We start from the raw sequence: 20,800 nt of genomic DNA, 5'->3' as shown, positions 1-20,800 counted from the left end.
GATAGGTCACGCTCTGGCAGGATGCCGCCTGATGCTAGGGACTATGTAGGTGGTGACGCTGTGAGAAGTAGACGGTGGTGTTTGTCAGTGGGGACTGCCCTGCTGGCCAGGCGACACTGGCTGCCCCAGGCTTCCCTCGGGAGGAGGGTGCGGCACCACTGTGGTCCCTAAGCTCTCGCCACTCGCCTGTGCCCCAGGGGTCAGGAAGTGCATGTTTTACTTCCGGATCCCATGATGACGACACCGGAATCCGGAAGCGGGGGTTTCCACAGCGGAGAAGGGAAGGGCGACCTCCGCATTTGGACTTTCTCGGAGCTCAGGGGCCCTACGAACTGACAGGCCGTCACTCCTGCCCACTTCACGTTCGACCGACTCTACCGACAGGTGTGGTCCTCTTCTCCCAACATAGGGTTGCATCGGCGGGGCCCAGATCCGGCTAATTTCTGCCCCATACTTCTTGAGCACCGGTTCAAGCAGACGGATTTGGGACCCAGCGAGTGGGGATGATTTCACCTCCTGCCGTGCTACCGCTTCAGCCTGCGACTGTACCCCGAGGGCACGAACTCGCCTAGACCCCTTAGATTTTTCCTTTCATCAAACTCCTCCTCGTTTCCCCCCACCCCGTCCCTGTCTCCTCGTATCTGTATTAAACTCCGGACCTCCCGCTCTTACTTACCTGCTTCTTCGCGCTCAAGGCTGGCATTCTACCACACCCCCGGTTTCTTTCTTTTCCTTTCTCTTTCCTTCTTTCGAGACACGGTGTCACTATGAAGCTCAGGCTGGCCTCAAACTCACGATTTTTCCCCCCTCAGTCTCCCAAGTGCTGAGACTACAGGTGTGCTAACGAATGAATTATCATGCCTGTCTGTTCATCACACTTGAGTCTTCAAAGGCCTCAAGTGTAGCTTGGCAGCTAAGCGGCTTAAAGTTATCTTTAAGGAGTTGTACAAAAGGGTTACCATTCAACATGTCATTTTATAACAGCCGAGTATCTTAAATCATGCCGCTCAATTTGTTTTGTTAAACCATTAGGATCTGCCCTCCCTCACATTTTTTTTTTGCGACCAGCTAACGAATGGACCATTCTGGCATGTTCTAGAAACTTCAAGGGCAGCAAGTTACACTGAGGGCAGAATGGTTGGAGAGGAAGGAATGGGGGACCAGAATGGTATAGAGCCTTTTTGGCTGTTGTAGGGCTTTAGCTTTTATATTAAGAGAAGTGGGGAGCTGTGATAGGATTTGTGGGAGGAAAGGTATGTAATCTGGACTAGACGGATGTTTTGGGCTGAAGCCAGACATCTAAGGCAAAAGGGTAACAGTAGGGTGACCTACTAGGAACGGATCACAAGATTATAGTATTGTGAGCTTTATTCAGGTGTTTGCTGTGCAGAAGAGATGCTGGGCTCTGCCACTTGAGCCATACACCAGCCCCTTTTTGCTTTGTTCTTTTTGTGAATAGGGTTTTCTTTTTTGCCAGTCCTGGGGCTTGAACTTAGGGTCAGGGCACTATCCCTGAGCTGGCTATTGCTCAAGGCTAGCTAGCACTCTACCCCTTGAGCCACAGCACCACTTCCAGCTTTTTGTGTATATGTGCTACTGACAATTCAAACCCAGGGCTTCATGCATGCTAGGCCAGCACTCTACCACTAAGCCACATTCCCAGCCCTGTGAATAAGGTTTTCTCTTTTTGCCTGGACTGTCCTTAGAACTCAGTCTTTCTACCGACACACTTCCATGTAGCTGACGCCATACACACATACCGGCATACCTTGCTTACTTGTTCAGTTGGGTTCCTGCTAACTTTTATCCTAGGCTGCCCTGGAAATGTGATCTCTTTCTTCTTTTTTTTCCCAGTCCTGGGGCTTAGACTCAGGGCCTGAGCACTATCCCTGGCTTCTTTTTGCTCAAGGCTAGCACTCTGCCACTTGAGCCACAGCACCACTTCTAGCTTTTTCTATATACGTGGTGCTGGGGAATGGAACCCAGGGCTTCATGTATAAGAGGCAAGCACTCTTGCCACTAGGCCATATTCCCAGCCCCCTCTCATTGTCTCCAATAATAGTTTTTTGAGAGTTTTCTTAATTTACTTATCACCTGTTTTAAGTATACAATTCAATGGTTTTTAGTACATTCACAGGGAGCTGCAACTATCACCACTAATTCTAGAACATTTTCATCACACCCCCAAAATCCTTGTATCATTTAGTTATCATCCCTCTAAACTTCCTTCCTTCTTTCCTTGATTGGATTTCTTTCTTTTTCCCTTTCCCTTTCCGTTCCGTTTTTGTGCAGTTACTTGGACTGGAATTCAGTCTTGAGCCTGTGTACGGGCTTTTATGTTCAAGGGTGGTGCTCTGCCACTTGAGCCACATTTCCCCTTCCAGATTTTTAGTGGTTAGAGATAAGAGTCTTCTGGACTTTCTAGTCTGGGTTATATTTGAACCTTGATCCTCCATTCTCAGCCCCCTGGTTAGCTAGGATTACATGTGTGAGCCATCAGTGCCTGGCTATTTTGTACATTTCTTATAAATGTGATCATACAATATGTGGCCTTTTGTGACTTGTTTCTTTTTCTTAGAATAGTGTCTAGACCATATGTTCATGTTGTAGCATGTGGTTGTACTAGATTTTGTTTATTCATTAGTTTTTGGACATTTGGTTTGTTTCCATTCTTTGGTGGCCTTGAGCATTCATATGTGTACATGAGTTCTCTTTTCTCTTGAGTATATTGCATTGGAGTTCTTCCTTTATTTTCATGTTATTTCTGTATGCATATCTCTCAGAAATGACTTAAAAATAAACACAGTACCTGAAATAGTTAATGCTATAGCATTCCTGATGGAGAGAGTAGTGGGGGTGCGAGAGGGGGAAGGAGGAAGAGAGGGAGGGAGAGAGAAAAGGAGGGAGAGGAAGCAAGAGAGAGTGAGAGATTGAGAGAGGGAGGGAAGGAAGGAGGAGGGAGGTCAAGAAGACCTCACGGGTATTTGTCCTTGTAACTGCAGAATGCTTTTGTTTTCAGCTGGTAATAAAAGAGACTTGGTTGAACTGGATTTGGGGGACTGTTGGGAGTTTTAGAATCTTTTATTCACAGTGCCAATGTATGCTAAGCAAGTACTCTACCACTGAGTCCCATCCCCTAGCCCTGAGAAGTTCCCAGACTACCAGATATCTAAGTAGACACTGAGTTGGATATATGAGTCTGGATTTCAGGAAAGAAGGCTGTTTGGGGGCAGTATGCATATTAAGATTGGGGCTCAAGCCATGAGACTGGATAAAACTATAGGAATCAATATAATTATGGAAGAGGTGGGGACCCAGTAAAAGGGCCTGAGTAGAATCAGCCTGTGAGATAGGAGGGACATCAGCCGACTGAGTTGTTTGGGAAGCCAAACGAAGGCGATGGGTCAGTGGGGATGGCTATCAGTGGGACAGTATTGGGACTAATAGGCAAAATGGCTAAGTTCATTTAACTCAAGGCAAATTAGCCTCATTCACCCCAGGCTTGATTCTGGAAGCTTGCATTTGCATTGGTCTTTTCCTTGGGCAGGATTGGGAAGGTCTCCAGGCTGCCACTGACCTGCGTGATCTGCATCTACATGACAAATGAACATAAACAGATCAGGCAGTCCCTGCTCTGGTTTCCCAGACTGACAGCCGAGTGTCTCCTTTCAGATTCCTTCACACAGGTTGGACACCAGAGCACCCCTATAAAAGAGAACATGCTTCAGATGCAGTGTGGGCTCCTTGAAGCCTCTTGCTAAGTGGTTTGTGGTTGCTGCAAGGAATGACTGTGAGCTTGGTGGCTTAAATGGGAATTTAATCTCTCACAATTCAGGAGGCTGGAAGTAAAAAATCAGAGAGTAACAGGCCACATTTCTTCTTACAACCGATCTCTTCATCTGTGTGTTTCCTTCTGTTCTCTCTCTCTCTCGTCTGTGTTTGTGTGTGTGTCTGTGTCTCTCTGTGTGTGTATGTGTGCATACTCGGTATTGGGTCTTGAATTTTGCCTCATGCTCTCCCATAGAATTTTTGCTCAAGACTGACCCTTTACCACTTGAGCCTCAGCTCCATTTCTTGCTTTTTTTTGTGCCACCTTTGTGGCTTGAACTCAGAGCCTGGGCACTGTCCCTGAGTTTTTGTGCTCAAGGCTAGTGCTCTACTACTTTGAGCCGCAGCTCTCTTTCTAGCTTTTTGATAGTTAATTGGAGATGAAAGTCTCAGAGCGCCCTTTGAACTGTGATTCTCAGATCTCAGCTTCCTGAGTTGCTAGGATTACAGGCATGAGCCAGCAGACTTGGTATTGGAGACAAGAGTGTTGGGAATTTTTTTTCCAGTCCTGGGGCTTGAACTCAGGGCCTAGGCACTGTCCCTGAGCTTCTTTTACTCAAGGCTAGCACTCTACCACTTGAGCCACAGTGCTGGTTCTGTGTTTTTTTGTTTGTTTGTTTGTTTGTTTATGTGGTACCAAGGAATCTAACCCAGGACTTCTTGGTACTCTACCACTAATCCCCTGTTGGGTATTTTGTTCCCCCCATGCTGGTTTTGAACCTCAATCCTTAGATTTCAGCCCTTTGAGTAGCTACGATTACAGGAGTGCGCCATCAGGGCCATGCTTGGTTTTTTATTTGGTTTTGTTTTTAACTTTTTGTTTTGTTGTACTGTGGTTTGAACCCAGGGACTCAGTCACTCTTTGCTCTGCCAGCACTGTACCCCTGAGACTTGCCTCCAGCCCTTGTTTATTTGTTCTTGAGATAGAATCTTCTTTGCAGTCTGGACTGTCCTAGACCTTGCTGTGTAGCTTAGGCTAGCCTTAAACTCTTGATATTCTTGCCTCAGACTCCCAAGTGCTGAGATTACATGTACATGCTACCACCTTCACTTCTCTTCTATCTTAGGAGACAGGGCTTACCCATGTAACCTGTGATGTTATTATCTTAAGTTCCTTCATTTACATCTGCAAGGACAATCTTGCCAAACCAAGTCACATTTGTTAGTTCCAGGTGTTAGGACTTGATTTATCTTTTGGGGGTTACAGTTCATTCTATTACACTATGTTAAGGAGCCAGGACCTTCCATTTCTCTTTCTTGGATGTGTGTGTAGGACATAGGATTCCTAGTGCACTGATATTTCCATGAATAGTCTCCTTTTAAAATGATAGTTTGCCACCTTTTAGTCCAAAATCCCATTTTAGCATCTGGTTACGCTAGATGAATTGGTTCACTCGTCCATATTCCACTCAGAATGCAAGTCCAGAGTGTCTGCGCAGAGTAACTCCTAGTCCTGGTAGGTAAGAAATTTCTTTCTGTCAGTCCTGGGGCTTGAACTGAGGGCGTGGACGCTGTCCCTGAGCTTCTTTTTGCTCAAGGCTAGCACTCTACCTCTTGAGGCACAGCGCTACTTCTGGCCTTTTTGTTTATGTGTGGTACTGAAGAACCGAACCCAGGGCTCCATGCATGCTAGGCAAGCACTCTACCTCTAAGCCACATTCCCAGCCCCTAGGTAAGAAAATTCTGTGTGGTGTCATGTGATGTCCCTGCTGCCTTTCTCTTCTAGACGCTGACTTGTTGGATGAGCAGACACCTCTGGAAGAATCAGTTGTGTGAGATGGTGCAACCTAGTGGTGGTCCGGTAGGGGACCAGGACATGCTAGGTGAAGAGTCTTCTCTGGGGAAGCCAGCCATGCTACATGTGCCTTCAGAGCAGGGCACCCCTGAGAGCCTCCAGCGCTGTCTAGAAGAGAATCAAGAGCTCCGAGGTAAGTATATAAATCAGTGTTTAAGTGGGGGGTGCAGTAAAAATTCAGAGGTTTACTTTTGTGTTGTTGTGTGGAATGGGGTTTACACTCAGAGCCTCATACTCTTGTACCTTTCTTGCTTGCGTGTTCAGTTGGTACTGTACCACTTCAGTCATGCTGCTGGTTATTTCAGAGACGCAATCTCACAGACACTTCTGCCTAGGCTGGCTTCAAATCATGATCCTCTTGAATTACAGAATTATAGGCATGAGCTACCCGTACCTGTTAGGAGGTCTAATCTTGCTGGAGGGAGAGCTTACTCACCTCACTGCACCTGTCTTTGCTGGGTCTCAGGTGGGCATGTGCCGGAGAACCAGATAGCATTTCAAACTTAGCTGCCTTCTCACTTGGTTTCAGGTTGAGTTTCCTCCAAGTAGACTCTGTGGTGCACAGTAGCCTGTAGGAATATTTAGAGCACTCTCAGGACCAGTTTTGGGAAGAGAAGAAAAGGGTAGAAAGGAGCAGGGATGGATCCTGGGTGGAGACTTGATCTTCTTTGGGAAGAGGCATGGTCTTCCCTCTGAAGGGTGTGGTCTTTCCTGGAAAAAGATGAGGTCTTTCTTGGGAAGGGGTGTGGCTCCTGGAAAGGGGTCAGCTGGCTCTAGGACAGTCCTGGCAGAGGCTTCAGCTGAAAGCTTTTGTCCTCTGAACCTGGGGACTGGGTTGTTTCCTCATCTGTGACATTGGCGCATGCTTATTGATCAGTCTGATGAGAGGAGGACCAGCTGTTCTTTGAGTTTGTCTTTGGCACAGCACATTCTTTCTACTGCACATACCACTAAGAGTATTAAACTTCCAATCAGCTACTAACTTGGTCTGTCAGCACTCTTCTGGATTCCCCACAGTGCTGGCCCCCCCACCTCCTACTGCCACTTCCCCCATCTGCAGGCATGTTTCTGAACCTGCAGAGATACCAGCCTGGTAAGAGTGAGACTGAGTACCCCAGGGTGGGCACTCCTTGGACTCACCTGAACCAAAACGAGTGATATTTGGCACATTTTTTTGTGCCCGTCCTGGGGCTTGAACTCAGCAGTTGGGCACTGTCCCTGAGCTACTTTTGCTCAGAGCTAGCATTCTACACTTTAGCCATAGCACCACTTCTGGCTTTTTCTTTTTCTTTTTTCCCAAAGATTTCTTTATGGAGATTTAGTAAGTACACAAATTTTACAGTACTGTGGCGTAGTTATACTTAGCTAAAGTCACAAACACATTTTAACCTTCACAATGCTAAACATCATCATTCTAATCTACAAAGCTTATGAATGCTACAAGCATTAACAATAAAACTATTACTTCTGGCTTCTTCAGAGTAGTTTATTGAAGATAAGAGTCTCACGGACTTTTTTGCCCAGTCTGGCTTTGAACTGCAATCCTCAAATCTCAGCAACCTGAGTACTTAGGATTACAGTCATGAGCCAGCAGTGCCCAGCTTGACATATCCTTTTAAGTGAGGCTAATTAATGTGCTTTGTATTACATTGTAGAAATTTAGGGCTATATCATTGCTGTCAATGATTTGGAAGTGTTAAATAAATAAAAAAGAATGTTTAGAGGTCATCTATCTTTCTATCTTGGGGAGAGGTCCCCAGGTTTTATATGAAAGGGTGCTGTGATGGTGGGCCAGCTTTGGGCTCAGACCTCATGAGCCTTAGGCTTGCATGGGCCTTTATGCTGTAGCTATTGGGCCAGTGTGCCTGGCTGCAAGGACTTACCTCTTTGTTGTCTCCTATGCCCCCAGATGCCATCCGGCAGAGCAACCAGATGCTGCGGGAGCGCTGTGAGCAGCTGCTCCATTTCCAGGTCAGCCAAAGGGAAGAAAAGGAGTTCCTCATGTGCAAATTTCAGGAAGCCAGGAAGCTGGTGGAGAGACTGAGCCTGGAGAAGCTTAACCTAAGAAGGCAGAGGGAGCAGGCCATGCAAGAAGTGGAGCAGCTGAAGAGATGCCACCAGGTAGCTGGTGGGTAGGGCAGGGCCTTCCACCCACCTATGTTCTGAAAACCACAGGAAAACTACTATTCCCACAAAGAGCCTAAGGTCGGGGGTCCCCAGAGCACCCTCAGGCTTGCTTCTGCAGGGAGCTTCACACAACAGAGGATTGCCACACAGTTCATGACAGTGAAAGGGCACAGGTTAAGACCAGCCAGCCTACACACTCCTTAGGGCAGGGCTGAGGAGAGGCCAGGCGCCAGCGTCCAGGGGCCTCCCTGGGGTGATGCTTCGGCTGTCAGTGATGCGGGCAGCGTGCTCAGTAACCATCAGCTCTGAGGCCCACTGGGGCCCTGGGGTCCCGGATACCATGTGCTCCAGGGCCTCCACCGGCATCATGGCACCAGCACAGAGTACCTGAGAGGACTCCAGTCCCCAAGTAAACACGATTTTCCAGGAACCAGGCAAGGACCCAGGTTTGCCTTTGCATGGAGGAGGATGTGACCCCCAGACCTGTGATCTGGGCCTGTGCACTGTACTGTTCCCAAAGGATGACATGCCTAGTGTGTGCTGAGGAGGATGTTTCAAGGCCTTTGTGATCTCAGGACCTTGGCAATGGTAGTTGAACAGGACTTATGCTTCTGGGAGGGTGAGGTGGGGAGAAGTAGAGAGGACCTGCCACACTTGCATTCTTGGTCCTAGAGTCAAGATATGCACTATGGGGCTGAGGAGCCAATGTGCTTGACTGTGGGGAGGGCCTGGTTTAATGTTTATTTGCCATTTGTTTAGGTGTATGAGTTTGCTAGGGCTGCCAAAACAAAGTACCACATGCTTGGGGGCTTCAACAACGGATGTGTTGTCCCCCAGTTCTTGAGGCTAGAGATCCAAGATCAAGGTGTGATGAGGATGAGTTCCTTCTGTGGGACATGAGGAAGAAACTCTTCAGGGCTCTTCTCCCAATGTCTGGTGGCTCCCAGCATTTCTTGGCACTCATTGGCTAGCAATTGCATCTCTCCAGTCTTAGCCTCTGTTGTCATGACATTTTCTACTTGTGTGTTTCTTCCCCTGTTTTTTTTTCTTTTTCTTTTCTTTTTTTTTTTTTTTTGCCAGTCCTGGGCCTTGGACTCAGGGCCTGAGCACTGTCCCTGGCTTCTTCCCGCTCAAGGCTAGCACTCCGCCACTTGAGCCACAGCGCCACTTCTGGCCGTTTTCTGTATATGTGGTGCTGGGGAATCGAACCTAGGGCCTCGTGTATCCGAGGCAGGCACTCTTGCCACTAGGCTATATCCCCAGCCCTTCCCCTGTTTTTTTTTAAAGGACAGTAGTATCAAATATAAACAAAGGTGGATATTTGTTAAAACTGCAAAAACAGATTTTTGTTCAGTAACTAATGAGAGTGACAGTAGGAAAAGAACTGAAGCTATACTTTTTTGTGTATATGTGCCTGTCTGAGGGCAAAAACTCAGGGCCTAAGCACTGTCCCTGAGTTTCTTTTGCTCAAGGCTAGCACTCTACCACTTGAGCCACAGCTCCCACTTCTGGCTTTTTCTGTGTATGTGGTACAGAGGAATGGAACCCAGGGCTTCATGCATGCTAGGCAAGCACTCTACCACTAAGCCACATTCCCAGCCATATTTACTATTTTTTATTTTTAAATTTTTATTTTTTTATTCTTATTATAAAGGTGATGTATAGAGGAGTTAGTTACTTTAGTAAGATAATGAGTTTATTTCTTTTTGGACAATGTCATCCCCACTTTGGCCTTTTTTTTTTAATGGTTTTCTTTCCTGGACTGGCTTTGAACTGTGATCCTGAGATCTCAGCCTCCTGAGTAGCTAGGATTACAGGTGTGAGCCACCAGTGCCTGGCAGGATCCCGTCCTCTTAAGGACACTGAAGGATCATTCTTGATGATTCTAGTTCAAAGGACTTGCTCTCAAGTCCTTGAGACACACACAACTGGAGTGTAGGAGAAATGCAGACATCTGAAAGGGATAAAGGAAGGGTTCATAACTGACAGTCTTCTCAGTAAATGCTCCAGCAAAGATCAGGGGGTCCTAAATGAGGTCTCAGGCCTATGTCTTAATAGCCCTGAGCATTTGCAAATAGGAACTTGGCAGGGGCCTAGAACATTTCAGGAATGTAGCCTTAGGTTGCTTGTAACCATATTAAAGTTTGGTCAGATCTCTTAGTTTAGGGTTGAATGGATATTTTGTGATTCTCAGAAATTAAAAGATTTAGGCTAGGGGCCAGTGGCTCACACCTGTAATCCTAGCTACTCAGGAGGCTGAAATTTGAGGATCATAGTTCAAAGTTAGCCTGGACAGAAAAGTCCGTGAGAGTCATCTCCAGTAAACTACTAGAAGCTGGAAGTGGCACTGTGGCTCAAGTGGTAGAGCACTAGTCTTGAGTAGAGGAAGCTTAGGGACAGCACCTAGGCCCTAAGTTCAAGTGTTAGGACTGGTATATGCAAAAAAAAAGATTTAGTATTCACTCTTGCTTTGAGAAATCTGTTTCTCCTGACCCTAGGTATGTGGATTAGGCGTGTATTTTTCTTCACTGAGTTTAAAGAGGCTAAGAGAGGTATAGTGATAGTGCCCCAGCTACATGACATCTTAAGCTCAGCCTTTTAAGGTCTAGTGACGAGGCAGTGGCTGAGCTGTCAGCAACTGTGGAAGTCTTAAGGCATCTCTATGCTCCTGTGTTTCTTAGGTGCCTGAATCCCCTCTCCACAAAGATGAGGAGGGAGCCTGGGGGTGTGGGTAATTGGGATTGTCTTCTTCCATTGCCCAAATTGCCCTGCTCGATCAGGCAGCAGCCCTGAGTGGAGGCTGGGAATTGCTTCTCAGCCAGCAGTGACAGTTGAGGTGGGTAACTGGGGAGGGTCATGTGGCCACTGTACTTATGAGGCCCTGGGGTACTAGCTCTGGGGTTGATGAATTCAGACAAGAAACCCTCAGGGTACATTTGTCCCAGTTGCTTGCCGGCTATCTTGGAGCTTGGGTATGCTAGAAATGGGCAGCTGGGGAGAAAGCAGCACTGACTGGAAGTGACCTTTACTTCTGTAGCAGATGGCTGAGGACAAGGCCTCCGTGAAAGCCCAGGTGACATCATTACTGGGGGAGCTCCAGGAGAGCCAGAGTCGCTTGGAGGCTGCTACCAAAGAACTCCAGACTTTGGAGGGCAGGTGAGTGGGGAAGGAATGCCTGCCACCGAGGCTCCAGAGGTTTGAATGAGGCAAATGTCCAGGGCTCCAGGGACTTTTCTATGAGAGCATGGAAGCAGTCACTGTATGAACACTGGTGCCTTCATGGCTGGTTGGAAGAGTTCTAACCTAATTATTGAGGACCTGGGTCCCAGCTTTTGTCACCAGCCTCTCTGACTCTGCTGGAGGCTGGGTTATTTCCTTAGGGAGGCATTTTAGGGGACCCTAAAGCCACATGCAAGACCTTACTCTCTAGATTTAGGTTTGTCCAATGGGTACTTGGTAGGATCCACCCCTGGTAAGGAGCACAGAATATAACACCTCCCACACAGGCTATTTTTTAATACATAAATATTATTCATTTTTCATCATTCTATTTTCCTCCTTCCCAGTCATCCCCCTCAAACACAATGCTATAGTTACGTTCAAATTCTGTACAATTTTATTATGCACACCTACACATATATGTGTTACATACATATACACATATATCTGTACACATACACACATACACATCTATTTTGAGCTTGGTTTCTTTCTTTCTTTTTTTGCCAGTCCTGGGGCTTGAACAGTGGCACTTCTAGCTTTTTCTATGTTTGTGGTGCTGAGTAATTGAACCCAGGGCTTCATGTATACGAGGCAAGCACTCTATCACCAGGCCATATTCCCAGCCCCTTGGCTTATTTCATTGAATATGATGATCTCCAGTTCTATTCACTTTCTTGCAAATGACATATGACATTTTTTTTGTTGGACATAGGGCTTGAACTCAGCGCCTGGGCGCTATCCATGAGCTTTTCTGCTCAAGGTTAGCACTGTACCACTTTGAGCTACAGCACCACACCTGGTTTTCTGGTGGCTAATCAGAGATAATCATGGATCTTCCTAACTGGGCTGGCTTTGAAACAGGATCCTTAGATCTCATCCTGAGTAGCTATGATTATAGACAAGAGCCAGCAGTGCCTGGCGACATTTTTTCTTTGTGGATAAGTAATATTCTATGGTGAGTGCGCGCGTGTGCGTGCTCGCACACACACACACACACACACACAAACATGTATTTATCAATTCATGAGTTGTTGGATATCTTTGGCCATCATTTGGCTATTGTAAACAAAGCTGTAATAAACATGCATATCCCAGGCTCCTTTGGCTCACATCTCTAATTTCATCTACTCAAACGCTGAGATATGAGGATTGAGGTTTGAAGCTAGCTTGGGCAGTCAAAACTGTGAGGGCTGGGGATATAGCCTAGTGGCAAGAGTGCCTGCCTCGGATACACGAGGCCCTAGGTTCGATTCCCCAGCACCACATATACAGAAAACGGCCAGAAGCAGCGCTGTGGCTCAAGTGGCAGAGTGCTAGCCTTGAGCGGGAAGAAGCCAGGGACAGTGCTCAGGCCCTGAGTCCAAGGCCCAGGACTGGCCAAAAAAAAAAAAAAAAAAAAAAACTGTGAGACTCCTATCTTTAACTAACCAGCAAAAAGCTAGAAATGGAGATCTGACTCAAAGTGGTAAAGTGCTAGTCATGAAAAAAATCCCTGTGAAAGCATGAGGCCTTTTAAGTATTAGACCCTGTCATTTGCAAATACGGATAATTTCACTGCTTCATTGAATCATTTTTTAAATTTCTTCCTCTTGCTTTATTATAATACCTAGGAATTATAGTGCTGTATAGAATACGAGTGGGGGAGTGGACTCCCTTGTCTTGTTTCTGACTTTAGAGGAAATGATTTTTTTTGTTGTTGTTGTTGATCATGGGGCTTGAATTCAGGGCCTGGGTGCTGCCCCTGAGATCTTTTGCTTAATGTTAACATTCTACTACTTTGAGCCACAGCACTACTTCCAGTTTTCTGGTGGTTAATTGGAGATGAGTCTCACAGACTTTCCTGCCTGGGCTGGCTTTAAACCGTGATCCTTGGGTCTCAGCCTCCTGAGTAGCTAGGATTGTAGGCATGAGCCATAAGTGTCCAGCTGATTTGTTTTTCCCTGTTTAGTATGTCATATATAACTTTATTGTGTTCATCCTCGTTTCTTCAAAGTTTTTTTTTTATCATAAAAGGGTGTTGAATTTTGTCAAAGGCTTTTTTCTCTGTCAATTGAGATGATCACACGATTTTTGATTGTGTTTATATGTTTGTATTATGTTTATTGATTTACATATATTGAACCCACCTTGCATACAACCAGTTCAGTCATGGTATATGTTGTTGTGGGTTTTTTTTGGCAGTGTTAGGAACTAAAATCATGGCCTCGTGCTTACTAGGATGGTGCTCTACCACTTGAACCATGCCTCTAGCCCCCTTTTACATTATTTTTTGGTGCTAGTCCTGAGGCTTGAACTCAGGGCCTAGGTGTTGTCTCTGATCATTTTTGCTCAAGGCTAGTGCTCTACCACCTGAGCCACAACTCAAATTTCAGCTTTTTTGGTAGTTAATTGGAGATAAGAGTGTCACACACTTTCTTGCCTGGGTTGGCTTCGAACCACAGTCTTCAATTCACAGCCTCCTGAGTAGCTAGGATTACCACACAGGCTGTTTCTCTATTAGGGATATGTTATGTACTAAGACTCAGCACCTTGCATTTCTGTTGGGAGCTCTCATTGGTGCCTTCTTTCAGGCACATACCAACATTCCCTCTTCTACAAAAAAAGCAGATTCTGCATGTAGGCTTCATCATATGAACAGTTCAGACAGGGAGAGTGTCACAAGCAGCCCAGGGAATTTACACCAGCCCAGGGCCCACCTTGCAGTAATACTAGTTACTCTTATGCAGAGGAGTTTTGGTTGCCATTAGTGGGATCAGTGGGTGGTGAAAGGGCAGGGATGCTGCTGTGATTTTCCTAGTGCCACAGTTCATACAGATAGGGGAAGCCCTCCTGGATGGTATAGGTATATGGGGCTATAGGTATGTGGGGCTGTTATCAGGGTAACCTTCCGGCATAAAGGCGGGGAGTTTGGTTGGGCTCAGAGTGGATAGGGGAGCAATGTTAGCAAAGGCAGTAAGGGGATGGCCCTAACCCGAACCCAATAGCTCAAGCTTGCATTGCTGAGTGGGAGTGACCTGTCATCACAGGCCACCTTGGGATCACTTGGAAATGACCACCATTGCTCCTGCAGCAGGGTTGTGGAAGGTGTCAGAGCAGCAAGATGATGTGGCTAGATTCTGGAAATTGGAGACAAAGGGAGCCATAGGGAGCTATGGGCTAGGACCAGGAGATTTGGGGGGATGGGAGTGATCACAGTGAAACAACCTGTACTTTTATAGTGAGAGTATGGAGGAAGGGACGGAGAGATTCCTTGCCAAGGCTATTGATGGCATGTCTTGCCCCTCAAGTCCCTATTACCCAAGTGTGAGAACTGGGTTTCCATAAAGAGTGCTCAGGACTCCAGCTGGGAGCTTGGGGTCAAACCTTAATCTACTCTTGAGCTCAGTATTAGCCCGCTCAGCAAGGAATCTCCTGACTGCTACTGCAAGTCTCTCTCAACATCCCTCCACTGAGACTGTTCTTGCTTAGGGCCTCAGCATTTTCTGAGGCTCCTTTCCCCTCATTCCAGCAAGCAGCTCGGTGGGGAGGCAGCTCACCCTCTTCCTGGCTCTTCTTTCCCTTGGTTTTCAGGTTTCCTTACTGTCTACCCTCAGTTGCCTACTGAGCCCCACTGAAGCAAACACACTTTAGACGGAACTGCTTATTTGCCATCTTCCAGCCGGCTCCCTGCCTCCACTCTGTCAACCGAAGTCAGCTTGTAGTCACAGATGTTCACAACCTCACCCTGAGCCTGTGCTACCCTGCTTGGAGTCCCCTCAGTGTGTTCCTCCTCCCATACCAGGGCGCGGGCAGCCAGCGAGCAGGCCAGGCGGCTGGAGAGCGAGAGGGAGGCTCTGCAGCAGCAGCACAGCGTGCAGGTGGACCAGCTGCGGATGCAGAGCCAGAGCATGGAGGCTGCCCTGCGCATGGAGCGCCAGGCTGCCTCAGAGGAGAAGTGAGTCCGTGGGAAGGGTGGCTGCGAGATGCCAAGGGGCTCGTGGTGTTGTGAATCCTTGTAGGGACTGGCTGGGGGGAGGGCTGACTCTTTTCCTTAGCCTTGCTAATGGGAGAGTTGACCGCTATTATATACAAACCGCCTATCTTTGAGACAAGAATACTATTTATGATCCAGTCCACCTTTACAGCTCACTGTATATCCTGCACGTACTCTTTTCTGCCCCAATTATTTCAAGATACTCTCTTTTCAAAAAGATCATAGAGCACCAAGCTTTTGGCCCATGAATTCCTTATTCAGTGTATAGGTGCTTGCTTTGCAGTGAGGTCCACTCATTAACACGTTAGAAACCACTTGTGCCTCCTGCGATTGAACTCAGGACCTGGGCACTGTCCCTGAGCTTTTGCATGCAAGTCTGGTGCTCTACCACTTGAGCCACAACTCCATTTCCACCTTGTAGGTGGATAATAGGAGCTAAGAGCCTCAAGACTTTCCTGCCTGGGCTGGCTTTTAAATCACGATCCTAAGGTCTCAGCCTTCTGAGTAGCTAGGATTATAGGCGTGAACCACCAGCATCCAGTCCAAATTTCTCTTCTTGGCATGTCTTCGGAGTTTCCTTTAATCCAGAACAGTTTTCTTACCTTTGTGCTTTTCTGGAAATTGGCCTTTTCTTTTTGGCCATACTTGGGGTTTGAATTCAGGTCCCCATGCTTGCAAGGCAGGGGTTCTATTGCAGCGCCATGCCTTTAGCTGTAGTTGGCATTTTTGAATCATTCAGGATAGTTCCACATGATTAGATACATTTTATTTATTTTCTTTTTGGTACTGAACATGGAACCCAGGGCTTTGTGTATGCCTTGTGCGTGCTCTAGGCAAATATTCTACTACGGAGTTATACCTCAGCCCTTATAAACATTTTAAAAGGTTAGGTTTAAGGAAGAAATGATAGGAACTATTTAGCAACCTATTCAGTTGCAGTAATTCAAAGCCTGCCTCATAATTAAGGTGCCCCTAGAGGCTCCTATTCTAGGTCTGTTCTGAGACAAGAAGGAAGAGGGTAGAGCTGGGGATAGGCAAGCTGTAGGTAGGCCAGGACAAGGTGGTCTCTCTAGACAGCTCCTTTTTTCACAGGCGGAAGCTGGCCCAGTTGCAGATGGCTTATCACCAGCTCTTCCAAGACTATGACAACCACATCAAGAGCAGTGTGGTAAGCGGTGAGCGTAAGCGAGTGAGTATGACCAGCCTGGAGCAAGTCTCTCCTCTTCCTCCTCTTTCTCCCCCTCTCCCTTTGTTCCTGGGAAAAGTGAAGAACATGGCCCTTGAGACCTGATGGAATTGGCTTTTTGGAGACATGTTCAACTTACTCTAGATTTTTATCAAGGCTGCAGCTATAACAGTTCAGGGAAGGCCCTCAAGGAGCACACCAGTAGGACAACTCCTGGTGCCCGAGGGCTGGGCTAGGACTTTGGCATTCTCTCTGTGGGGCTGAGATTACAGTTCTCTACATGGCTATTTCCTCCTGCTAGCCATCAACAGTGCAGCTTGTGGCCCAGAGCCAAAGTTAGATCCAGTAACATTCTATGCCCACTTGAAAGGCAGATGGGACCTTTTTTCTAGTTTGTCCTAATCAGTCCTAAGTTGAGTGCAGTTTGAACAATCACCTTTTTTTATGCTGGTACGGGGGCTTGAACTCAGAGTCATGGTGCTGTCCCATAACTTTTTCCAAGGCTGGTGCTCTACCATTTGAGCCACATCTCCCAATTCCAGCTTTGTGGTGGCTATTTGGTGATAAGAATCTCATGGAGTTTCCTGCCTGGGCTGGCTCTGAACCACAGTCCTCAGATCTCAGCCTCCTGAATAGCTAGGATTATAGGCATGAGCCAACAGTGCTTGGCCAAAGTCTTCGTTTATTATTTTTATTTTTTTTTGGTGCCAGTCCTAGGGCTTGAACTCAGGGTCTGGGCACTATCCCTGAGCTTTTTTTGCTCAAGGCTAGTGCTCTACCACTTGAGCACAGTTCCACTTTTTTGGTGGATAATTGGAGATAAGACTCTTATGCACTTTCCTGCGTGGGCTGGCTTTGAACCATGATTCTTAGATCTCAGCCACCAAAATAACTAACTAGGATATTAGGTGTGAGCCATCAGGACCTGGGTACATCTTCATTTTTAAAGTACTAGTCAACATGGCTGGGTTGTGTATATGACCACTTGTGAAAGCAGTAAGCTGTGTTCGGGCTTGCACTGACATTTTAAAATTTTTTGTTATTTTAAAGGTGATGTACATAGGGGTTACAGTTACATAAGTTATAGTGAGTACATTCCTTTCTTTCTTTTTTTGTCAATCAAGGGGCTTGAACTCAGGGCCTAGGTGCTGTCCCTGAGCTCTTTTGTTCCAGGATAACATTCTATCACTTTGAGCTAGAGCTCTGTTTCTGGATTTTGAGTGGTTACCTGGAGATAAGAGTCTCACAGGGACTTTTCTGCACAGGCTGGCTTGGAACCATGATCCTCAGATCTCAGCCTCCTGAGTAGCTAGGATTATAGGCGTGAACTACTGGCACCTGGCTTCTTTCTACTCTCCAGGTTTTCAAAAACATATTACCCCATCTGTCACAATTTTCCCCTGCAATCCGCCCACAAGTTGTGTAGTTCATTTTCAACATAGTGTCTACTGAATACCATTGCTGTACTTGTTCGCCCTTTGTCCATCCATTTCTGTTGCACTTACATCTTAAGGATGGCATTGCTAATCATGAATGTACTCAGAGTAGATTTATAAGGATTGTATAAGATTTATGAGGATTTTTTTCATAACTAACTCTTCCTCATGTGATTTGAGGAAGCATTAGTTATAAAAAATGGCCACATCTCTGGAGAGAAGTTTCGGTGAGGAGAGTAGGGTGTGTGTGTGTGTGTGTGTGTGTGTGTGTGTGTGTGTGTGTGTGTGTGTGTTGGCACATGAGGTGGCAGAGTGGAAAACCCCATCTGTTGGAGCTTAGTGGTACATGTGATGGACTTGTAGACCCTTAAGAGGGAGGGTCAGGCTGGGGATATGGCCTAGTGGCAAGAGCACTTGCCTCATATACTTGAAGCCCTGGGTTCGATTCCCCAGCACCACATATACAGAAAACGGCCAGAAGTGGCACTGTGGCTCAAGTGGTAGAGTGCTAGCCTTGAGCAAAAAGAAGCCAGGGACAGTGCTCAGGCCCTGAGTCCAAGGCCCAGGACTGGCCAAAAAAAAAAAAAAAAAAAAAGAGGGAGGCTGTTGAGCTGGGGATTCTGGGAAGAGATCAACTCCTAGGTGGGAGGCAGGGCCAGATGATCAGAGTGAGTCCCTAAGTCCTGAAATTCTTACATCTTGAGAAAACCTTCACCATTTCTTCTGTCCCCCTGGGGCCATGACAGGATGTAGCCTTTACTCTATGTATTAGCATCTTGTCATGTGCCCAGAAGTCCATGGGATGGGGCCAGCATTGTCCTAGATGTTGGTGAGCTAGGGGGCCTCTTTTGTATCTTTTAGTTCTCACTCAGAGTAGTGGCCTGCTTGGGAGGGGCTTGGCCTTGTCTTGAATTGGGAGGCTGTGTCAGTGCTCTTTGCCTGTCTCTAGGGAATGCAGCTGGAGGACCTCAGGCAGCAGCTCCAGCAGGCTGAGGAGGCCCTGGTGGCCAAGCAGGAAGTGATTGACAAGCTGAAGGAGGAGGCTGAGCAGCACAAGATTGTGATGGAAACAGTGCCAGTTCTAAAGGCCCAGGTGAGGTAGCTCCTCTGGTCTGCACTCTGTGTGAGTTCCTTGGATCACTCTAGCATAGAGTCCTACCATGCTTCTTTTGTCTCTCTCTCTATTTTTTTTTGCTAGTCCTGGGGCTTGAACTTTGGTCCTGGGCACTGTACCAAGTCTAGCACTGTACCACTTTTAACCACAGCACCACTTCCAGCTTTTTCTGAGATCAGTTGCAGATAAGAGTCTCATGGACTTTTCTGCCTGGGCTGGCTTTGAACCATGATCCTCAGATCTCAGCCTCTTGAGTAGCTAGGCTTATAGATGTGAGGCACCTGCACCTGGTTCTTTGGCCTCATTTTATGGTGTCCTCTCTTAGGCTTTCTGTGCTTCATGCACTGTTCCTTGATGTCTCTGTGTCCATTGGGTCTTTTGATGACATATCTGTTTTCCTATGTGCTTCCAGGATACTGGAGGGCAGGGCTCTACTTTATTCCTCTGGGGCATTGATGAGTGGTTGATGGGCAGGTGATGGGTGGTAGGCACATCCCTCTCTTGGATTTGCTAGGCGGATATTTACAAGGCAGACTTCCAGGCTGAGAGGCAGGCCCGTGAGAAGCTGGCTGAGAAGAAGGAGCTTCTGCAGGAGCAGCTGGAGCAGCTACAGCGCGAGTACAGCAAGCTGAAGGCCAACTTCCAGGAGTCAGCCAGGTGGGCCTACGTGAGAAGCAGGTGTGAAACTGGGTGGTGACCATCGTAAGTGCAAGAGACTGAAAACTACTGGCTTTTGGGTTTGGCTTCTTTTGCCTTTGGCCTGTCCTAATGGCCTTCCCCATTGGTCTAGCCAGGAGCTTCACTAAAGTGCATGTTTTGATCAGATGGTTTCTCTTTTCAAAGGATTGAGGATATGAGGAAGCGTCATGTAGAGACCTCCCAGCCCCCTTTGCCCCCTGCCCCAGGTGAGTGGGTGAGCAGTCACATTGGGCTGCGGGAAGGGTGGGCAGGGAGGCAGGGTTCTATGATTAGGGATGGCATGTGTTGGCCTCTCTGCTGCTGGTGGGAGCACCCTATCATGTTGGCTGCCCACCCATCTATAGCTCCCCCACCCCGAGGTGTGGGGAAATAGTTCTCCTTGAGAGTCCCTGCTAGTCCTGGGTGGTTGTCCTGGCTCCTGATCACATGTGGGTGTTGACCCTTGTAGTCAGATATGGTAGTACCATAGCACACTGCCATCCTCTCCTTCTCTCTAATTTTCACCTGGGCTGGGCATGAATTCCACCCATCCAGCGTCCATTTTCTCTTTGCAGCTCACCACTCTTTTCACCCGGCTCTGCCCAACCAGAGGAGAAGCCCTCCAGAGGAGCCACCTGACTTCTGTTGTCCCAAGTGCCAGTATCAGGCTCCTGATATGGACACTCTACAGATCCATGTAATGGAGTGCATTGAGTAGTGCTGGCTGCTCCAATGACACCAGCATATGCTGTATGCTATGCTCAGGGCGATGTAATCTGTGCTTGCCTCTCCTGCCTGCTTAGACCAGAACTAAGAACTTAGTGCCAAAAAGTGGATCCCAGGGAGGAACTGCAGGGCTTTCCTTCAGTGTTTTTATCTGCTAGTCCACTTCTTTTGTGGTAACTGGCGCTCCAGTCAGGTTGCATGCTTTGCCCTCTTTCTTGTGTTCAGTCTGCTTCAACCATATGGTTCTGGTGGCTAATCTTGTCCTCTGTCCCCTCCAGAATGGAGGTAGGGGCTCTCAAAAAAAACCACTTGCCTAATCAGAGCTGGGTGTAGCTTGACTTCTCTCTGGCTGTTGATTTGCCTGCCCTGAGCCCTTGAGCTCTAGCCTCTCTACCTGTGATCACATAGCACTCTACTTGGTTGCCATACCATGGTATGTTTAACCAATGCCATTAATGGGCATTTGCTTTTTGTCCTCCAGCATTTTTGCTACCATAAATGATGTGGTGAAGATGCTTTCATGCTAATCATGTGTGTCTTTGGGATGCTTAGAAGTGGTACTGCAGCCTTTCCAGGGAGGAGGAGGCCAGATAGATACCTGGGTTTCTGCCATCCACTAGGGATTATAGGCGTGAGCTACTGGCACCTGGCTTCTTTCTACTCTCCAGCTTTTCAAAAACATATTACCCCATCTGTCACTCACAATTTTTCCCTC

General features: G+C 47.2%; 1 protein-coding gene across 4 annotated transcripts; it reads left to right on the top strand.

Moving 5' to 3' along the window:
• The first annotated feature begins 234 nt into the window (after positions 1-234).
• Positions 235-20,666, top strand: Ikbkg (inhibitor of nuclear factor kappa B kinase regulatory subunit gamma). 4 transcript variants are annotated; one of them, XM_048335535.1, is made up of 10 exons: positions 235-384; positions 5,555-5,756; positions 7,533-7,744; positions 10,791-10,906; positions 14,754-14,906; positions 16,038-16,113; positions 18,517-18,660; positions 19,196-19,338; positions 19,525-19,586; positions 19,935-20,666. In XM_048335535.1, the coding sequence occupies exons 2-10, from the start codon at positions 5,570-5,572 to the stop codon at positions 20,075-20,077; spliced, it is 1,236 nt and encodes a 411-aa protein (XP_048191492.1). In that variant the 5' UTR covers positions 235-384; positions 5,555-5,569; the 3' UTR covers positions 20,078-20,666. The 4 variants fall into 4 exon arrangements, with proteins under 4 accessions (XP_048191492.1, XP_048191490.1, XP_048191491.1 ...); XM_048335533.1 differs by having other exon boundaries at positions 16,038-16,134; XM_048335534.1 differs by having other exon boundaries at positions 236-384; positions 10,788-10,906.
• The last annotated feature ends 134 nt before the right edge of the window (positions 20,667-20,800 follow it).

Source organism: Perognathus longimembris, chromosome 28, assembly GCF_023159225.1.
Source record: "Perognathus longimembris pacificus isolate PPM17 chromosome 28, ASM2315922v1, whole genome shotgun sequence".
Classification (NCBI taxonomy): Eukaryota; Metazoa; Chordata; class Mammalia; order Rodentia; family Heteromyidae; genus Perognathus; species Perognathus longimembris.
Note: the sequence above shows the minus strand (reverse complement) of the source record. Positions and strands in the feature narration are given on the sequence as shown.